We start from the raw sequence: 22,307 nt of genomic DNA, 5'->3' as shown, positions 1-22,307 counted from the left end.
CTAACAACGATCTGATTTTTGGTTCATTCTTTTGAAATCACACACAGTTCAACATGCGCAAAAGAGCGATTTTGCAGACAAACAGATGAACACAAAGTGTAAAGTTGGACTCACAAGTGTCAAAATGACTGTAAGCTGCAATAAAAAGAAAATAAAAAAGAAATAAAACCAGCAAGAAGAAACACAGAGGAGACTGTTCAATAATCCATGGTTGGATTCTAGCTGGTCTGGTGGCTTTCAGGTTGTTAAAATGTAGAAATGTATGAATACATACGAGGTCTGTTAGAAAAGTATCGTACCTTTTTATTTTTTTCAAAAACTATATGGATTTGATTCATATGTTTTTACGTCAGTCAAGCTTGAACCGTCGTGCGCATGCGTGAGTTTTTCCACGCCTGTCGGTTGCGTCATTCGCCTGTGGGCAGGCTTTCAGTGAGCACTGCTCCACCCCTCTCGTCGTCGTTTCATTGCAAGGAAATGGCGGAATGATTTGGGCTTTTTTTTCCATCAGAATTTTTTCAGAAACTTAGAGACAGGCAGCTGGAAACCATTCGAAAAATTTATCTGGCTTTCGGTGAAAATTTTACGGGCTTCACATAGAATAACGAGTGTTACTACAGCTTTAAGGACGGCCCACAATGGCACTCGGCGCAACGCGCTCCGAGCTGCCATCGAGAGGCAGAAACCACAACATCATTTCTAAACGGATCGCTGTGTGGAGCCGGTACTGTCGTGTGCAATTTCTCTGGTTATCGCAAGAGCTGGACATCAGCCATTTTCTGGCAGATTTCACTTTTAACAAGAGATTTTGTCATGGAAAGCCGCACGGAGGCTTTGCGCGTCACGACCGATTCGCTGATGAAGCGAGACAAAGGAACACCTCCGTTTCGGAGTGATAAAAGACAAGTTGGGACATGCCCAGCTCTCCACAATTTCTCTTATACTCACTCGACTGGTAAGCACTGAAAGCCGAGATAGGCATGTCCCAACTTGGGGTCATTGAAACACCCATTTCAAGGGCATGTCCTCTTAAGCATAAGGCAACATGACCTCTTCAAGTATTTTGACATATCCAAACTGATCCATGATACCTGGTATGCGATATATAGGCCCAACACCATAGTAGGAGAAACATGCCCATATCATGTCTGCGGCCCTTGGACCCAAAAAGAACAATTTTACTCTCATCAGTCCACAAAATATTCCTCCATTTCTCTTTAGGCCAGTTGATGTGTTCTTTGGCAAATTGTAACCTCTTCTGCACATGTTTTTTATTGAACAGAGGGACTTTGCAGGGGATTCTTGCAAATAAATTAGCTTCACACAGGCGTCTTCTAACTGTCACAGCACTTACAGGTAACTCCAGACTGTCTTTGATCATCCTGGAGCTGATCAATAGGTGAGCCTTTGCCATTGTTTTCCGTTTTCTTCCACGCATCTCTGTTTTTTTTTTTTTTGTCCATTTTAAAGCATTGGAGATCATTGTAGATGAACAGCCTATACTTTTTTGCACCTGCGTATAAGTTTTCCCCTCTCCAATCAACTTTTTAATCAAACTACGCTGGTCTTCTGAACAATGTCTTGAACGTCCCATTTTCGTCAGGCTTTCAAAGAGAAAAGCATGTTCAACAGGTGCTGGCTTCATCCTTACACAGGGGACACCTGATTCACACCTGTTTGTTCCACAAAATTGATGAACTCACTGCTCACTCACTCACTCACACTACTATTATTGTGAACACCCCTTTTCTACTTTTTTTACTAGTAGCCCAATTTCATAGCCTTAAGAGTGTGCATATCATGAATGCTTGGTCTTGTTGGATTTGTGAGAATCTACTGAATCTACTGGTACCTTGTTTCCCATGTAACAATAAGAAATATACTCAAAACCTGGATTAATCTTTTTAGTCACATAACACTACTATTATTCTGAACAGTTGAGACAAAATCAGCTTGTTTATCACAGTTTTAAATTATTTGTTGAAGTTTTAGTTTGTGGAAATTTTTGATTGTTAGAAAAATATGAATTGAGCTTAATGTTGTGTGGGCCGCCAGAAGAGGAGGTACTGCTGGCCCACCACCAGAGGGCGCCCTGCCTGAAGAGCGGGCTTCAGGCACGAGGGGGCGCTGCCGCCTTACAGGAACAGCCGAGGTGACAGCTGTCACTCATCAACTATGACAGCTGTCACCGATCATCTGCACTTCACCTCGGATAAAAGCAGGATGAGACCTCCACCACGTCGCCGAGATATCGTACTTCTTTGGAGGTAACTTTCTCTGCCTGCATATTATAATAAGTGATTTCAAGAGCTACCTTGTTGCAGCTGTCTACCCAGAGGACCGGCGTGGGCCGCGACTGTTTCGTTCTACTTCCCACCAAATAAGTTGTTAAACAGGATATCTCGGCCAGCGTCATGGACTCCGAGGGGCGTCACCCAGCAATTGAACGACCAATGGGAGAGCAGGGTGCACAGGCGTCTGCAGGAGGCGTGACTGGTGAGTTGCAGCACATCCTCACTGCCTTTACGGCTCGGTTGGATCAGATGACCGAGCAAAACATCCTCCTGAACCGCAGGGTGGAGGCTCTCTCCGCACAGGTGGCAGCGAGCGCTCAGGGCGCTGCTGCAGCTCCTCCTCCTGCCGACCCTGTGCAAGATATGAATGTTCCAGTGGTCGTTCAACAACCCCTCCCACCATCCCCTGAAGCATACATAAGCCCCCCAGAGCCGTACGGAGGTTGTGTGGAGACGTGCGCGGACTTTCTCATGCAGTGTTCGCTCGTCTTTGCACAACGACCCATCATGTACGCGTCTGATGCTAGTAAAGTAGCTTATGTAATTAATCTGCTTCGAGGAGAGGCACGCGCTTGGGCTACGGCGCTTTGAGAGCAAAATTCACGGCTCCTTCATACGTATACTGGGTTTGTGAGGGAGTTCAGAACAGTGTTTGATCACCCTAACAGAGGAGAGACCGCTTCAACAGCGCTGCTGTCAATGCGACAGGGGCGCCGGCGCGCAGCCGAATATGCAGTCGACTTCCTCATCGCGGCTGCAAGGTCCGGCTGGAATAATGTTGCGCTCCGCACCGCCTTCGTAAACGGACTGTCGTCGGTCCTGAAGGAGCACCTGGTAGCTAAGGAAGAACCGCGGGATTTAGATGGGCTTATCGATCTCGTTATATTGTTAGACAATCGGTTGGAGGCACGCCGTCGAGAGCGAGGCGAAGGACGTGGCCGGGCACGCACCGTCCCTCTTCCTTCCAGGTTCAAAAAGGTTCCGCCCTCCCCACGCTCCACAGCCGCAGCGCTCCGTGGGGCAACAGCTCCCCCTGCTGACGTTGCTAGGGAAACGCACAGGGCCAAAATGAGAACAGCTGACAGAATGAGGAGGCTGGTCCACGGGGAGTGTTTTCTCTGCAGCTCAAAAGAGCACATACAGAAAAACTGCCGCAAACGGCCAAAACGACAACACCCGCCCTTAGAGACTGGGCTAAGTGGGGGGTCATAACATTCACGTGGGACACACATATCGCCACACGACTCCCAGTCACAATCCTGAGCGGGGATTTAACCCTTCAAGCCCCAGCACTGGTGGACACGGGGTCCGAAGGGAATCTGCTAGACAGCAGATGGGCAAGGGAGGTAGGGCTCCCTCTGGTGGCACTTCCTTCGCCATTGCAGGTGCGGGCACTAGATGGCACCCTTCTCCCTTTAATCATGCACAAGACACCACCTGTAACTCTGGTGGTGTCTGGGAATCATCGGGAGGAGATCGAGTTTTTTGTGACTCCTTCTACCTCCCGCGTGATTTTGGGCTTCCCGTGGATGCTAAAACACAATCCCCGGATTGATTGGCCGTCCGGGGTGGTGGTACAGTGGAGCGAGACCTGCCATCGGGTGTGTTTAGGATCCTCGGTCCCCCACGGTTCCCAGGCTAAGGAGCAGGTCAAAGTCCCTCCCAGTCTGTCGGCGGTGCCGGTTGAGTACCACGATCTTGCTGACGTTTTCAGCAAGGATCGGGCACTCACCCTTCCCCCGCACCGTCCGTACGATTGCGCCATCGATTTGATTCCAGGCGTGGAGTTCCCGTCCAGCAGGCTGTACAACCTCTCACGACCTGAGCGCGAATCGATGGAGACCTACATCCGGGACTCCTTAGCTGCCGGGCTGATCCGGAACTCCACCTCCCCGATGGGAGCAGGTTTCTTTTTTGTGGGCAAGAAAGATGGCGGTCTTCGTCCATGCATTGATTATCGGGGGCTGAACGAGATCACGGTTCGCAACCGATACCCGTTGCCTTTGTTGGATTCGGTGTTCACCCCCCTGCATGGAGCCAAAATATTCACAAAGCTGGATCTTAGGAACGCATATCACCTAGTTCGGGTCCGGAAGGGAGACGAGTGGAAGACGGCATTCAACACCCCGTTAGGTCATTTTGAGTACCTGGTCATGCCGTTCGGCCTCACTAACGCCCCCGCGACGTTCCAAGCTTTGGTAAATGACGTCTTGCTGGACTTCCTGCACCGATTCGTCTTCGTGTATCTGGACGATATACTCATTTTTTCTCCGGACCCTGAGACTCATGTACGGCATGTACGTCAGGTCCTGCAGCGGTTGTTAGAGAACCGGCTGTTTGTGAAGGGCGAGAAGTGTGAGTTTCACCGCACCTCTTTGTCCTTCCTGGGGTTTATCATCTCCTCCAACTCCGTCGCCCCGGATCCGGCCAAGGTCGCGGCGGTGAGAGACTGGCCCCAACCTACGAGCCGGAGGAAGCTGCAACAGTTCCTCGGCTTCGCAAATTTTTACAGGAGGTTCATTAAGGGGTATAGTCAGGTAGTTAGCCCCCTGACAGCCCTGACCTCACCAAAAGTTCCCTTCACTTGGTCGGATCGGTGCGATGCCGCGTTCAGGGAGTTGAAACAGTGCTTCTCGACTGCACCCGTCTTGGTGCAGCCCGATCCCAGTCGCCAGTTTGTGGTTGAAGTGGACGCCTCTGACTCAGGGATAGGAGCCGTGCTATCCCAGAGCGGAGAGACCGATAAGGTTCTTCACCCGTGTGCCTATTTCTCCCGTAGGTTGACCCCAGCAGAGCGGAACTATGACGTGGGCAATCGAGAACTCCTAGCAGTGAAAGAGGCTCTTGAGGAGTGGAGACACCTGCTGGAGGGAGCGTCAGCGCCTTTCACGGTTTTTACTGACCACCGGAACCTGGAGTATATCAGGACCACCAGGCAACTGAACCCCAGGCAAGCCCGCTGGTCACTGTTCTTCGGCCGTTTTGACTTCCGGATCACCTACCGCCCCGGGACCAAGAACCAGAGGTCGGATGCCTTGTCCCGGGTGCCTGAACATGAAGTCAAAACCGAGCTGTTGGATCCACCGGAACCCATCGTACCGGAGTCCACTATCGTGGCCACCCTTACCTGGGATGTGGAGAAGACCGTCCGGGAGGCCCTGGCACGGAGCCCGGATCCTGGAACAGGGCCGAAGAATAGACTATACGTCCCACCAGAAGCCAGGGCTGCCGTCCTGGACTTCTGTCACGGGTCCAAGCTCTCCTGCCACCCAGGGGTGCGTAGGACCGTGGCAGTGGTCCGGCAGTGCTTCTGGTGGGCGTCCTTGGAGGCTGACGTCCGGGCTTACATCCAGGCCTGAACCACCTGCGCCAGGGGCAAGGCGCACCACCAAAAGGCACAGGGACTCCTTCAGCCGCTTCCTTTGCCTCATCGCCCCTGGTCCCACATCAGTCTGGATTTCGTCACGGGCCTCCCGCCGTCTCGGGGGCACACCACCATCCTCACGATAGTGGACTGGTTCTCCAAGGCGGCCCACTTCGTGGCCCTCCCAAAGCTCCCATCGGCCCAGGAGACAGCGGATCTCCTGGTCCACCATGTTGTACGTCTGCATGGGATACCAACAGACATCGTCTCAGATCGTGGTCCCCAGTTTTCCTCGCAGGTTTGGAAGAGTTTCTGCCGGGAGCTGGGGGCCACCGTGAGCCTCTCGTCTGGGTATCACCCTCAGACCAACGGACAGGCTGAACGGGCTAACCAAGAGCTGGAGCAGCTGTGGTGGAGGGAGAGGTCGGTGTACCCTCAGTCCAGGCCCACCTGCGGAGATGCCGTCGGGTGTGTTGCACCGCCCGTTCGGCCTTGTTGAGGGCCCGGACGGGGGCAAAGTCCCATGCAGACCGTCGACGGTCCCCGGCTCCCGCATATCAGCCCGGTCAGGAAGTGTGGCTATCCACACGGGACATACCCCTCCAGGTGGCTTCCCCCAAACTGAAGGGCCGATACATTGGGCCCTTCAGGATCCTCAAGGTCCTCAGTCCCGCCGCAGTGAGGCTCCAACTCCCGGCCTCACTGCGGATCCATCCGGTATTTCACGTGTCAAGGTTGAAACCACATCACACCTCACCCCTCTGTACACCCGGTCTGGCGCCGCCTCCTGCCCGTATCATCGACGGGGAGCCAGCTTGGACAGTACGCCGGCTCCTGGATGTCCGTCGAATGGGCCGGGGTTTCCAATATTTGGTGGACTGGGAGGGGTATGGACTCGAAGAACGCTCCTGGGTGAAGAGGAGCTTCATCCTGGACCCGGCCCTCCTGGCCGATTTTTACCGTCGTCACCCGGACAAGCCTGGTCGGGCGCCAGGAGGCGCCCGTTGAGGGGGGGGTCCTGTTGTGTGGGCCGCCAGAAGAGGAGGTACTGCTGGCCCACCACCAGAGGGCGCCCTGCCTGAAGAGCGGGCTTCAGGCACGAGGGGGCGCTGCCGCCTTACAGGAACAGCCGAGGTGACAGCTGTCACTCATCAACTATGACAGCTGTCACCGATCATCTGCACTTCACCCCGGATAAAAGCAGGGTGACACCTCCACCACGTCGCCGAGATATCGTACTTCTTTGGAGGTAACTTTCTCTGCCTGCATATTATAATAAGTGATTTCAGCAGCTACCTTGTTGCAGCTGTCTACCCAGAGGACCGGCGTGGGCCGCGACTGTTTCGTTCTACTTCCCACCAGATAAGTGGTTACTCAGACGATGCACGAGTGTGTGTTAGAGGTGGAGGTGGAATTCCCACCGTTGTTGTTACGGGGTGTACACACACCCACACTTGACTGTCTTTGCTCTTTGCCAGCAGTACCAGATCCGACACGCTGAGACGGTGGCCACCTGGGGGACTCGAGACCTGACGGCTCCAGTATCCTTCGGGTTCGGTGGCGGTGGAAATCGTGTGGTTCCGGTTCTTCTCCAGACGGACGTCTCCTATCGTTGAGCCTGCCCACACAACACCTTTATCCATTGACTTGTATTTATTCTACAATCTGCTGTGTGTGGTTGTGACATTCACAACAGTAAAGTGTTCAAATTTAACTCCCTCTATTGTCCGTTCATTTACGCCCCCTGTTGTGGGTCCGTGTCACTACACTTTCCCAACACTTAACCTGGAAACAATTGTTCACAAGGTTAAAGTTTCATGTAATATATCCAATAAATTGTCTTTACAAATAGCACAAAAGGTGAGGCTTTGTGTTATTGTGTCTCATTGTCAAGGAACACAAAAGCAGGCAAGTGTAATATTACAGGGTGAAAAATAGATTAATTCTGGAAGTTTGTTCATTCGTGTGAAACAGAATAACTAATTCTATGAACTGTCTCACCTCAAAAATAAACAACCTGCTCTCCTCACACCTGATTATTTACACACCTCACTGGCTGAGTGCACCTGTCATTTAAAAAAAAAAAAAAACATGCAGGGGACGTGCTGTCCAGGAGCAGATTTTGGCAGCCCTGTAATGAGGTGTGGTTTTGCATGAATTTTCTTAGTGAGTCATGGTCATGTCACTTTGAATGTGTTGCTAATATGTACGTACATTGCCAGTAGTAATATGTTTCTTTAATTTATTTTACAGTTGTTTTTATCCTGTCGTTGGATTTTGAGGAAGCAGCGTTGGATTTCCACCAAGAGGTTTCCTGGTTTTTGTGACTCTATCATGCTTTACATCTCAGTGAGAGTTTTTTTTTCTCCTCACCATGGGATAACTGTTCAGGAAATAGATTTCTACTGAACTGTTATACAACAAGGACCTACCAGCAGCTGCTGTTGTCATTTTTTCTTTGAAAACCATCGGTGTGGCACAGTTATGGGCTACTGTTTGTCTCTGTGGAAGACTTTAAGAAGGGGGAAGTATTTTCTGCTGCTGCTTCTCTGTCTGTCGGTGGTGGCATGGATTGCAATTTTTTCAAGTGAAACAGTAAAATCTCAGCGGGTTTTTTCGACCACAATGCAGACTTTTAGAAAAGGAGATGTGTGGGGTAACATCAGTTTTTGGTCATCACTGACAGATTGCTCAACATCTTCACCAGTGAAAGTTGATTGCCCAGAGGAGTCACCATTGCTTCGTAAGTACACAAGAAACAGCTTTAACAAAAAAAAAAAAAAAAGAAAAAGGAAATGTTATCGATGACATTTAATTTTACCTGGGTTGAATGTATTGGATATTTATTGTTTTATTTATTGTGCTTAGACTTTACCCTTGTGAAGCGCCTTTGGGTGATTCATGTTTTGATTTGGCACAGTATAAAAATACAACTCCAATTCCAGTGAGTTTGGGACGTTGTGTGAAATGGAATTAAAAACAGAATAGAATGATTTGCAAATCCTTTTCAACCTATATTCAGTTGAATACACCACAAAGACAAGATATTTAATGTTCAAACTGATAAACTCTATTGTTTTTGTGCAAATATTTGCTCATTTTGAAATGGATGTCTGCAACAAGTTTCAAAAAAGCTGGGACAGTGGTATGTTTACCACTGTGTTACATCACCTTTCCTTCTAACAACAATCAGTAAGCGTTTGGGAACTGAGGACACCAATTGTTGACGCTTTGTAGGTGGAATTCTTTCCCATTCTTGCTTGATGTACAACTTCACTTGTTTATCAGTGCAGGGTTTCCGTTGATAAATTTTGCGCTTCATAATGCGCGACACATTTTCAGTGGGCAACAGGTCTGGACTGCAGGCGGGCCAGTCTAGTACCCGCACTATTACTATGAAGCCACGCTGTTGTAACAGGTGCAGAATGTGGCTTGGCATTGTCTTGCTGAAATAAAGCAGGGATGTCCCTGAAAAAGACGTTGCTTGGATGGCAGCATGTGTTTCTCCAAAACCTGGATGTACCTTTCAGCATTGATAGTGCCATCACAGATGTGTAAGTTGCCTATGCCATGGGCACTAACAAACGTCATACCATCACAGATGCTGGCTTTTGAACTTTGCGCTGGTAACAATCTGGATTGTCTTTATCATCTTTTGTTCGGAGGACACGACATCCATGATTTCCAAAAACAATTTGAAATGTGGACTCATCAGACCACAGCACACTTTTCCACTTTGCATCTGTCCATTTCAAATGAGCTCAGGCCCAGAGAAGGCGGCGGTCTTTCTGAATGTTGTTGATGTATGACTTTCACTTTGCATGATAGAGTTTTAAGTTTCACTTGTAGCTATAGCGATGAACTGTGTTAACTGACAGTGTTTTTCTGAAGTGTTCCTGAGCCCACGCGGTAAGATCCTTTACACAATGATGTCTGTTTTTAATGCAGTAACGCCTGAGGGATTGAAGGTCACGGACATTCACTGTTGGTTTTCGGCCTTGCCGCTTACATGTAGAAAGTTGTCCAGATTCTCTGAATGTTCTGATTATATTATGGATTGTAGATGATGGAATCCCTAAATTCCTTGCACTTCCTTTTTCACGCAGTTCACAAAGTGGTGATCCTCGCCCCATCTTTGCTTGTGAACGGCTGAGCCTTTTGGGGATGCTCCTTTTATACCAAATCATGACACTCACCTGTTTTCAATTAACCTGTTCACCTGTGGAATGTTCCAAACAGGTGTTCTTTGAGCATTCATCAACTTTCCCAGTCTTTTGTTGCCCCGTCCTAGCTTTTTTGAAATGTATGACAGGAATCCATTTAAAAATGAGCAAATATTTACACAAAAACAAAAAAGTCTATCAGTTTGAACATTGAATATCTTCTGTTTGTGGTGTATTCAATTGAATATATGTTGAAGAGGATTTGCAAATCATTCTATTCTGTTTTTAATTACATTTCACACAACGTCCCAACTTCATTGGAATTGGGGCTGTATAAATATTCAAAACAATTGTATTCTCAGCAGTAACTAAATGTAAAAGTAAGTCCCTTAGACTGCTCCCTTTTCACTCGGGGTCACCACAGCAGCTCCAAGGTGGATCTGCATGTTGATTTGGCACAATTTTTGCACCGGATGCTCTTCTTGACCTAACTCCACATTATATGGAGAAATGTGATGGGTGGGGTTTGAACTGGGAACATTCTGCACTGAAACCAAGCATACTTAACCGTTTGGCCACCACCCTGGCCTAAATGTAGCTAGATGTGATCCCCTTAATTTATTAGTGCAATTTTTCTGCCTGGAATTTCTCCCCAACTTAAGAATTTGTGATCCCTGATCTTAATGTTAGTTGATGACATATGTGCAGCAGGTTATCTAATGGCACTTCAGTTTAATCCAATTTATTTTATAGATTAGATTAGATAGAATTTTATTAATCCCTTGAGAAGACCTCCTCGGGGAAACTGAAGTCAGCAGCATCGTATAGCAACACACAGGGTAAGAAGCACACAAAGTATCAAAAAGTGAAAGATAAAAAAATAACAATTTGCAAATATAAATATAAATACCAGAAATACTGCTTGCTAATGGCTTACTGGCTACTACTGTTCTTCTCCTTCCCTTCCTCTGTCTTCCTGTTACCCCTCCTCCCCCCGAGTGAGGAGGAGCACCGAATATAGCACCAAAACACAACAAATGTTGCCCCAAGGCACGTCATACTAATGAGAATAAGCATAGCAGAAGGCCAAGTTCAGGTGAGCAGCAACACTTAAGCTGGTTATGCACTACATAATGATACGATGCAATACTGCCATATAGAATAGAATGTCTTTTATTGTCCTTGTATATATCATAGACGCATCAGCGTAATGCAGACACATGTAGCAGAACAACCACAGAATAACATCACGTTAGTGTTTTTCTCCATAGTCTGCTCTGTGCGGTGAAGGAGGGCTGAGCTGGTTCCATCTGTGGTCTGTGCAGAGCTCTAGTATGAAGGAGAGGAAAAATAATTGGACGACGACTCCACAGTTTACATGGTGCGCAAAATGCTCGTTTGCGCCCACCAGATGCAGACTGATTAATTTGTTCCCAAATATGAGCATGCTAAATTGAGAGTGATACTGAGTTACATTAATTTTTTATGTTTGTGTGTGTGTGGATATTTAATAACAAATACAGGAATAAATTTATTGAACACAGAATAGATTTTGTTTGGTAGGTGAGATACAAGTATGTCGATGTAGGAATTAATGCCGTGACCATACGTACTGGCAAAATTATGTATCTCTTGCACACAAATTAAACCATCACACACAAACAGTAGGCTTTCAACATGTTTGTGCAACTTTACATTACTCAGCCAGTCACCAGCATTCTTAGATCTTGTATGCTTACACTGGTTCACAGATGCTTAGATTCATGGTTTGGTTTTCAAAATTTTGCATTGAATGATAAGGAACTTTTTATTACTTAATAGGGCATCGTGGGCAGCACAATGGCATAAGTGAAAGTACCTGGTTCCAGACCACCTGTACCCAATCCTCCTTGTGCTTTTGGAGTTGTCAGGAAGGGCGTCCAGTATAAAAACTTGCCAGTTCAGCATATGGATCCGTCTGTTCCACTGCGGTGACCTTGAGTAAAACCAAAAGAAACCATAAGCAATTAGTTTTGAAGTTGTGATATTAACATTGTGTGGTGGAAATTGAGATTTTAATGAGGTGTGCTGTTTGTTTTTGCAGAGGGAGCTATGAAGCTGGCCTTTGACCCGTCTCTGACACTGAAGGATGTTGAGCTTGAGAACAAAGCAGTGACTGAAGGCCAGTACAAGCCCCCGGATTGTACAGCAAGGCAGAGCATCGCGATTCTCATCCCTTTCCGAAACCGAGAGAAACACCTCCTCTACCTCCTTCACCATCTCCATCCTTTTCTGCAGAGACAGCAACGACATTACGCCATCTATGTCATCCAGCAGGTATTGTACCATCTGTTGGCTTAAAAAAAATCGGTTGTCATTGACAGAATTAAGTGATGTTACAAGTTTGTTAACCTGATATGACTGATTCATATAGAATAATTATTTTTGTCATGGTTTTGTTTCTGTTTGCTATTTGACTTTTTGCAAATTACTTAAAATGTAATTCACCTTTTTTTAATGATACATTTTGGTACTATTAGCTTTTGTTATAAGATGAAGAATAACATTTTTCTGGAGCTAACATTTCAGTGTGTCATAGATGAAAGTATTTGACCCCCTACCAACCAGCAAGAATTCTGGCTCACACAGACCTGTTAGTTTTTCTTTAAGAAGCCCTCTTATTCTGCACTCTTTACCTGTTTGAACTTGTTACCTGTATAAAAGACACCTGTTCACGCACTCAGTCAATCACATTCCAACCTGTCCACCATGGCCAAGACCAAAGAGCTGTCTAAGGACACCAGGGACAAAACTGTAGACCTGCACAAGGCTGGGATGGACTACAGGACAACAGGCAAACAGCTTGTTACAATTGTTATGATTATTTATTAGAATGTGAAAGAAACACAAGACTGACTGTCAATCTCCCTCAGTCTGGGATTCCATGCAAGATCTCACTTCGTGGGGTAAAGGATAATTCTGAGAAAGCTCAGAAGAGAGCTGGGACCATAGTCACAAGGATTACATAAGTAACACATAGGGTTGTAACGACACACAAAAATCACGGTTCGGTACGTTCCCTCGGTTCTGAGGTCACGGTTCAGTTCATTTTCGGTACAGTATGGGAAGAAAATGCAAAACCTAAATTTGCTTGTTGTTTAAACCAACAATTTATTGTAACATTATACAGACAGGAAAATAAAATAATTGCAAAGTGCTGCCTGGTAATAAGTTAAATAAAATGTTCTCAAATAAACGACAAATACATGAAATATTATAAAAAATACATTCCTAGTAAACAGCTTTTAACAAAACCTTTCCACAAGTAAAGAGCAGCACAACGGTTCCAGCATGAAGCCCTGTTCAGTTTTATTCAACCTTCATATTTTTTGCCAGAAAAGTTAACAAGTCACACTCTATAATGGATTTAAGAGAATTAATGTTAAAGAATCCCTTTACTTTTGCACAGTTTATTTTATTTTCTATCTCTTTCTATTAACTGTTCATTTAATGTTTGTTAAAAGTAAAACCACCTTTAAAATATTTAGAACCACAAATAAACTTGATTCTCGGGTTGTTTATTTATTTTGCCATTAAAATTGGCCATCACTTATTAAAATAAAATAACTTCTCAAGGCCAGGGCTTCTCAAAGTCTGGGGACTATTTAATCACAGCACAGCAAACGAGGTCAGTAGGCTGAGTGAGTCCGAGTGAGGAGGATTGTAGATATCCCTCCACTCAGTGCTTTCAGGCTGCTGCAGGCAGTGGAGGAGGGGGAGAACCGCTCCCACTTGATGACAACAGAGACTTTCACTTTCAGTCACGAAACATCACAAAAGTCTCCGGTAACGCCAGGAAAAGTAGCTAGGTTTGTCACTAGTCGCTTTTGAGGAAATAAGTTATCAAGATGGTTTGGAAAGTCACCAGATTTATCGAGAAAGTCGCTAAGTTGGCAACATTGAATATAAACACACGCAACGCGAACTCACCCATGAACAGCCCTGTACCGAACAGAACGTCCCGTACCGAAATGGTTCAGTACAAATACATGTACCGTTACACCCTTAGTAACACACGATGCTGTCATGGTTTAAAATCCTGCAGGGCAGCAAGGTCCTCATGCTCATGCTAGCACATGTCCAGGCCCGTTTGAAGTTCACCAATGACCATCTGGATGATCCAGAGGAGGCATGGGAGAAGGTCATGTGGTCAGATGAGACCAGAATAGAGCTTTTTGGAATCAACTCTGCTCGCCGTGTTTGGAGGATGAGAACAACCCCAAGAAAACCATCCCAACCGTGAAGCATGGGGGTGGAAACATCATACTCTGGGGGTGCTCTTCTGCAAAGGGGACAGGACAACTGCACCGTATTGAAGGGAGGATGCATGGGGTCATGTATTGTGAGATTTTGGCAAACAACCTCCTTCCCTCAGTAAGAGCATTGAAGATGGGTCATGGCTGGGTCTTCCAGCATGACAATGACCCCAAACACACAGCCAGGGCAACTAAGGAGGGGCTCTGTAAGAAGCATTTCAAGGTCCTGGAGTGGCCTGGCCAGTCTCCAGACCTGAACCCAATAGAAAATCTTTGGAGAGAGCTGAAACTCCAAACCTGAAAGATCTGGAGAAGATCTGTGTGGAGGAGTGGACCAAAATCCCTGTTGCAGTGTGTGAAAACTTGGTTACGAACTACAGGAAACATCTGAGCTCTATAATGGCAGACAAATATTTCTGTACCAATTGTTACGGTCTGTTTTTTCTAGGGGATCGAATACTTATTTCATGCAATAAAATGCAAATTAATTATTTAAAAATCATACAATGTGATTTTCTGGAATTTTTTTTTTTGATTCTGTCTCTCACAGTTGAAGTGTACCTACGATAAAAATTACAGAGCTCTCCATTCTTTGTAGGTGGAAAAACCTGCAAAATTGACAGTGGATCAAATATTTATTTCCCCCACTGTATATGTAAGATAACTGCCTTTTTGCATTTTCTGTATCATCCCAACATTTTCTGATTTGTATTTCCTGTGACAATCATTAGTTCTTTTTTTTTAAATTACCGTAATTTCCGGACTATTAGCCGCTACTTTTTTCACACGTTTTGAACACTGCAGCTTTTACAATGATGTGGGTAATTTATGGATTTTTACAGGCTTTTTCATATGTCCAAATACGTCTTGATTTATTCACTTTATACATGCTTCCCTTAGGCAGTATTATTAGACGGTATTGCTTAAATTTTCATTGTTACGCAGATGATACCCAGCTTTATCTATCCATGAAGCCAGAGGACACACACCAATTAGCTAAACTGCAGGATTGTCTTACAGACATAAAGACATGGATGACCTCTAATTTCCTGCTTTTAAACTCAGATAAAACTGAAGTTATTGTACTTGGCCCCACAAATCTTAGAAACATGGTGTCTAACCAGATCCTTACTCTGGATGGCATTACCCTGACCTCTAGTAATACTGTGAGAAATCTTGGAGTCATTTTTGATCAGGATATGTCATTCAAAGCGCATATTAAACAAATATGTAGGACTGCTTTTTTGCATTTACGCAATATCTCTAAAATCAGAAAGGTCTTGTCTCAGAGTGATGCTGAAAAACTAATTCATGCATTTATTTCCTCTAGGCTGGACTATTGTAATTCATTATTATCAGGTTGTCCTAAAAGTTCCCTAAAAAGCCTTCAGTTAATTCAAAATGCTGCAGCTAGAGTACTGGCGGGGACTAGAAGGAGAGAGCATATCTCACCCATATTGGCCTCTCTTCATTGGCTTCCTGTTAATTCTAGAATAGAATTTAAAATTCTTCTTCTTACTTATAAGGTTTTGAATAATCAGTGTTTGTAAGAGTAGAATGGGAGGCAGAGCCTTCAGCTTTCAGGCTCCTCTCCTGTGGAACCAGCTCCCAATTCAGATCAGGGAGACAGACACCCTCTCTACTTTTAAGATTAGGCTTAAAACTTTCCTTTTTACTAAAGCTTATAGTTAGGGCTGGATCAGGTGACCCTGAGCCATCCCTTAGTTATGCTGCTATAGACGTAGACTGCTGGGGGGTTCCCATGATGCATTGTTTCTTTCTCTTTTTGCTCTGTATGCACCACTCTGCATTTAATCATTAGTGATTGATCTCTGCTCCCCTCCACAGTATGTCTTTTTCCTGGTTCTCTCCCTCAGCCCCAACCAGTCCCAGCAGAAGACTGCCCCTCCCTGAGCCTGGTTCTGCTGGAGGTTTCTTTCTGTTTAAAAGGGAGTTTTTCCTTCCCACTGTAGCCAAGTGCTTGCTCACAGGGGGTCGTTTTGACCGTTGGGGTTTTACATAATTATTGTATGGCCTTGCCTTACAATATAAAGCGCCTTGGGGCAGCTGTTTGTTGTGATTTGGCGCTATATAAAAAAATTGATTGATTGATTGATTTCCTGAAAGCTGCACTCCTCATGCGGTGTAAATTCACACACAGTGTAAATATAAGGTCTTACCCATTCGTTTTAGTGAAGGAAAGTCCCTCTCCAGCACTTTGCGCTGTCAGCAAAGTGGAGTCTTCTCCCCCCACCCTTCAAAACTGGTTCTCTGTTTTGGCGCAACAAGTTGAAAAAGTCACAGCCTCATTAACGTCTCATTTACCAAAGACTTCCTCCGATCCTGGCTGCACGCATTGAATTCTCAAGAAAAAGTTAAAATTACTCAGTTCTCCGTGTGGAGCAGAGCGACACCGTGCACACGCTGGAGGACGTGTGTGTCAATATTTACACGTAGCACTTCAGGGGAAAAAAAGCATTTACAGTACGAATTTAATTAAATCTTTCTGTCGAACATCTTTCTGTGTAAATATTTCATGTTACAACGTGGAGACCTGTGGCTTATAGACAAGTGCAGCTTATTTATGTACAATTCCTTTTTTCTTTTTAAAAATGGGGGGTGCGGGTAATATTCAGGTGCGTTCTATAGTCCAGAAATTACGGTAAAAATGATGAACGTTTATCCTCAGGTCTGAAAGTATTTTTTTGTTGTTTTCCCTCCACATCGTGGTTTTTAAATATTGAAAGAGTCTTCATAAGTCTGAGCCGTATATTAATCATTAGCCAAATATTGCTCTTACTTGATGTGGAACCATTTATTGCAGTAACTTTTAGTCCAGTACAGTGTTCTGTGGTAATGCTTTACGCTGACCCTTTTACTACAATTTGCTGCAATTTGTGTTCTGTCTCTTACCCTCTCTCTGTCTTTTTTGTTGTTTTTTTTTTTTAAGGCTGGTGATGCTACATTTAATCGTGCCAAGTTACTGAATGTTGGCTTCCTGGAGGCACAGAAGGACTACAGTTGGGGGTGTTTCATCTTTCATGATGTGGACTTGGTTCCTGAAAATGATCACAATTTATACAAGTGTGACAAATATCCAAGACACCTGGTAGTTGGCCGTAATTCCACAGGATACAAGTAAATACACTTCATATATTCGTTGTTAATAATTAAGAGAAGGCAGCATGATATTCCCTCTTAAGCTGTAATTATTAGCTAATTTAAGTTCTGTCCCACAGACTGCGCTACAGAGGCTACTTTGGAGGAGTTACAGCCCTGTCCAAAGACCAGTTTGATCAAGTTAATGGATTTTCTAACAGTTACTGGGGCTGGGGTGGAGAGGATGATGACCTTCGTGTCCGGTAAGATGGAAGTGAATGTAATTTTTTTTTTTTCTTTCCTGTTTTTGTCCATCAGAATCAACAGCATTTTTGCAATAAAGGTGAGAGAGCCTAGAGTTTAGTTTTTTTGTTTGTTTTTATTTATTTATTTGTGTGAGAAGCTTCATTATTGGGTCAACAGAAAATGGTAAATGGATGGACTGCATTTCAAGCACATTTTCGCATCTGATGTAGATACTTAAAGTGTTTTACAATGATGCCTCACATTTATCTCACACACACACACACACACATCAATTTCAGGGTGCTACTACAAGGCACTCAACTGCGTACAGGGGCAACTTGCCCAAAGGCACTGTACTGATTTTCTTTCTCTACATTAACATTTTTTATTAATGAAAAATTTCATGCTAAAATTAGAAACCATGTTTTCCGTTTTAAAAAACAAGGCTTTCAGACAGTTACTGTGCCTCATCACCAGCAGTTTGTTCAGTGGTGGGCACACTTCCGATAATCCAATAAGATAATTATTGAAGATAATGTTTTCTTTTTCGGATTATCTTTTTAGATAACTTTAAAAACCATTATTGGACCAATTATCTTCTGATTAATCTTTATCCGATAACTTTTAAACCAATAAACAAAATAAACAAAGCTGAACAGCGACAAGCATTTTTAAAATTAGTCTAGCACTCACCTGTTAAAAGTTTTGTAACAGACACCTTTGCAAATAGAAGAGAGCTGCTTGTATAAAAAGCATCTCAATCATGTGCAGACAAAAGAGAAACAGCCCCAAAAGAAAAACAAAAAAACATTTCCTTTAACACCATACCAAAAGGCTGCCGATATCACCTAAGTCATCCAGAGGCATACGTTTTTAACTTATGGTTCAAATTTTAACCAAACAAATTTTGGACAAGTTATTTAAAATTACTGTCATGTCTGAGTTTTATTAAGTGAAAATATCATATATGTTTTAGTTTTAAAGTAATGTGCTAATTTTACCCATTCGTTTTAGTGAAGGAAAGTCCCTCTGCAGCACTTTGCGCTGTCAGCAAAGTGGAGTCTTCTCCCCCCACCCTTCAAAACTGGTTCTCTGTTTTGGCGCAACAAGTTGAAAAAGTCACAGCCTCATTAACGTCTCATTTACCAAAGACTTCCTCCGATCCTGGCTGCACGCATTGAATTCTCAAGAAAAAGTTAAAATTACTCAGTTCTCCGTGTGGAGCAGAGCGACACCGTGCGCACGCTGGAGGACGTGTGTGTCAATATTTACACGTAGCACTTCAGGGGAAAAAAAGCATTTACAGTACGAATTTAATTAAATCTTTCTGTCGAACATCTTTCTGTGTAAATATTTCATGTTACAACGTGGAGACCTGTGGCTTATAGACAAGTGCAGCTTATTTATGTACAATTCCTTTTTTCTTTTTAAAAATGGGGGGGTGCGGGTAATATTCAGGTGCGTTCTATAGTCCAGAAATTACAGTAAAAATGATGAACGTTTATCCTCAGGTCTGAAAGTATTTTTTTGTTGTTTTCCCTCCACATCGTGGTTTTTAAATATTGAAAGAGTCTTCATAAGTCTGAGGTGATAATGTGCTAATTTTTAAGGTTTTGCGAGCACATCCTGTGACCCGCAATGCATTTTGGGTAGGATGATGTAATCTCAGTACATCACGACAGGACAAATGCATTTCAGACACTCTGTTCAGGCTCCACAGACAGCAGCATTAAACTCTAGTGCCTAAAACTCTCTTGAATGTATTCTCTGCATTTATAGATGTTGGTTTTATTTGCGTTTGTTAAATTCCACACATTTTAAATGTAGTAGACAGGGATTACTGTATCTGGAATTTTGTTTTCAAGGCCTCTACTGCCATCTACTGGTCAGTAGTGTTCACTAAGCATGTGGGAACCAGTAGATAGTAGTGTTCTATTTATTTTGACCCCGGTTATGTCAGATGATTGTCAAATCAACTTTTTGGCTTTGCAAATGGCTTTTTTTGTGTGCAATGAATGTATACATTATACAAGTTTCACTTTTTTAATGGAATTACAACCTTATTTCTTTTTCAAATTCTCCCATTTTTTGCATCCAGCCTTATTTCCTTTAGAAATTTCCTTGACAAATAATATCAGTCTATTAGGACTTCAGGTTATGTGTTACACATATACATGTGTGTGTATATATTTTCCAACTTATTCCCATTGATGAAACGTTTCATTTTCTGCCTGAAAGCTTATTAGATGAGTGTGTTCAGGGCTCCGTTTGTTTACAAAATACACGTTACAGACCTTGAAATCCAACAGCAGGGATTGATATTATCCAAAGATTTATGAACATACAAATTAACGTGCTTACACTTTATCATGATTTTCTCCATTGTGAGATATAAAAGTGTCTTATCGTAGCGTTCGTGTGTATGTGCATTATAACGCAGTGCACGAGCGACGTTACGATATTCTTCAGAACGACAACATACGCAACATGCATCCAGCAGCAGACACGCTGCTGTCATAGACAACTGCCTGTAAAGTTTTTTGGCAAGTTATAACTTTCTAAACAGCGTAATTTGTAATGAAAGCCGCTTCATTTGTGCGGCTCTTTCGGCGCCATGTTTGTTTTTTCAGAGACAGCAGTAAGCTCCTCCTACCCCTCCAAACAGAGGGATTTGTAGCCCTTCGCCTTCCCCTCCGCCTCGCTCCAAAAAGAGGCACTTTTACCCAGAATCCTTTGCGATCTGTCTGTTACAAAACCTCAGAATTAGTGCATTATTCAACATTAAAAGATATATGTTATATTTTAACTTTGTACAAATGACATAATTGACATTAATGGAGTTATTCTATCGGTATTAATGTTATTTATAATCAAAACCATAAGTCAGCATGACTTTATTTTTCAAGACCTGCGCCTGACCGGAGTGTCATAATTGATAGAGTTGGCTTTATGGCTGCTCTTGGAGTGCCTCTGTGTTGGGAGCTCTGTAGTAAATAAGAGCTTCCAGCAGGGGCAGAATGTAGAAAGAAAAGTGTGGTTTCATTGTTGGGGTCTGTTTTTATTTTTAATATTATTGTAAGCTATTAAATTTGTTCTACTACTAGTTGTAGATGTGTCAGAGGTAATATTGGAATTTATCTGTTATCAGTTATCTGTAACTTCCGATACATTTTTGGGTGGTTTATTGTTTTATCTTTATCGAAGATAACTTTTCAGTTATCTGATTGTTATCTAAGTTAATTTTTTGGTTATCTGTGCCCACCACTGAGTTTGTTATTCAACTTTGTTTGATGTCGTTCTGTCATTGAAGGCAGAGGTCTGATGCATTGGTTAGCCCCAGTAGAGCGGACATCTATGCAGAAAACCACATTTCAACATCTCCTGTACTTTTTGAGAGAAGGCCAGTAATTTATTTTTTACAGTGGGGTCTGATTTAACCTTGACTTTGGCTTTATGACATTGACATGACCTGTGTGGCAAGCACATTTTCTACTAAATTTGTCTACCAAGTTTGATTGAAACTACTGCTTGTTTTCAGGTAGACATGGCCATTCCAGTCATCTGTTTCTGTTTTGCTGCGATTAATAAAATCAAATCTTAATTTATTTGTAATGAAATTTACAACACAAATGCAGCTGTCACTCATCACTTGCTAAACTAAATATAAAACTCTGATTTTGTGTTTTTAAGGTTAACAGTAGTTATACGTTTTATGCTTAATTATACATATTTGATTATGCAGTGGAAACATTTTTACATCATAGCAATAACCTCTGGTGGTTCAAAGCCCATCTTTGCCCCAGTATTCTTCTACATGGAGAGTTGTGTCAGAAAGGCATCAGGAGTAAATTTACCAGTAAGCCTAATCAGCATCCTCTGTGGCAACCTCGAGCAAATGGGAGTAGCCAAGAGTAACAACACTTAAATAGAAGTGTTTTTAAATGTCTGCATTTTTTGTTCTTTTTAAGCGGTGTGGTTTTGCATGGCCTTGTATATTAAGTTGTTCAGTCTGTAATCTGTGTGGTTATGATACTTTGGCAGAGTTGAACTGCAGAAAATGAAGATTATCCGACCTCCTGATGAGGTTGCTCGCTACACCATGGTGTTTCACAAACGGGACAGTGGAAATAAAATAAATGGAAACAGGTTTGTTGACATAGCTGCAGAAATGTTATGGTTTTGTTCCTGAATATGGATTCAATATATGCATAATGAATTCTTCCAGAATATTTATCATTTCCAATGAATGGACCCCCCCCCCTTCTTTCACAGGATGAAGATGTTAAGACAGACAGCTCAAGTGTGGCGAAAGGATGGACTCAGCAGTTGCTCGTACAAGGTTTTGTCACTTGAGAGGTCGATACTTTATGTGAATGTTACTGTGGACATCGGTGAGCCACAGCTTAGCTGATATTTTGAAACGGGGAGACTTGCTGTGACCCAAAAAAATCTATAATGGTATTTTTTATGTGGTATGTTTTGGTTTCTGAGTGCAAAACAAAAATCTGCCTTTGAGCAGAACATTAAGCACACAAAATGCATATTTTTATATCCTGTGAGGTGTGCGCTCAATGTTACTCTGCCTTCATTCCTTCCTATCAAAACTATACTTGATGTTGGGTAAGTGGTTTGAAAGAAAAAACAGAGAAATTTACATTCAGCAAAATGGCTTAACTATTACTTTCATTATAATTTTTCAAGGAACGGGCAAAGATATGAGCAAAATGTCTTTCTTAATATACGTATGTTGCTAAAACATCTAGTCACCAGCCTTGAAATACACTGACATACAGTATTTTCCTACATACTATAATCATAGTCTGCAACATGCTAATGAATTATGTGC

At 43.5% G+C, this 22,307-nt stretch overlaps 1 protein-coding gene across 1 annotated transcript; it reads left to right on the top strand.

The window, feature by feature from the left end:
• The first annotated feature begins 7,911 nt into the window (after positions 1–7,911).
• b4galt4 (UDP-Gal:betaGlcNAc beta 1,4- galactosyltransferase, polypeptide 4) lies at positions 7,912–22,063 on the top strand. Its single transcript, XM_034178508.1, has 6 exons — positions 7,912–8,401; positions 11,905–12,137; positions 17,067–17,254; positions 17,356–17,478; positions 21,503–21,607; positions 21,734–22,063. The coding sequence occupies exons 1-6, from the start codon at positions 8,143–8,145 to the stop codon at positions 21,870–21,872; spliced, it is 1,047 nt and encodes a 348-aa protein (XP_034034399.1). The 5' UTR covers positions 7,912–8,142; the 3' UTR covers positions 21,873–22,063.
• Positions 22,064–22,307: the final 244 nt, after the last annotated feature.

The sequence above is a fragment of the Thalassophryne amazonica genome, chromosome 9, assembly GCF_902500255.1.
Source record: "Thalassophryne amazonica chromosome 9, fThaAma1.1, whole genome shotgun sequence".
NCBI lineage: Eukaryota > Metazoa > Chordata > Actinopteri > Batrachoidiformes > Batrachoididae > Thalassophryne > Thalassophryne amazonica.
This window is presented reverse-complemented; position numbering and strand designations above follow the sequence as displayed.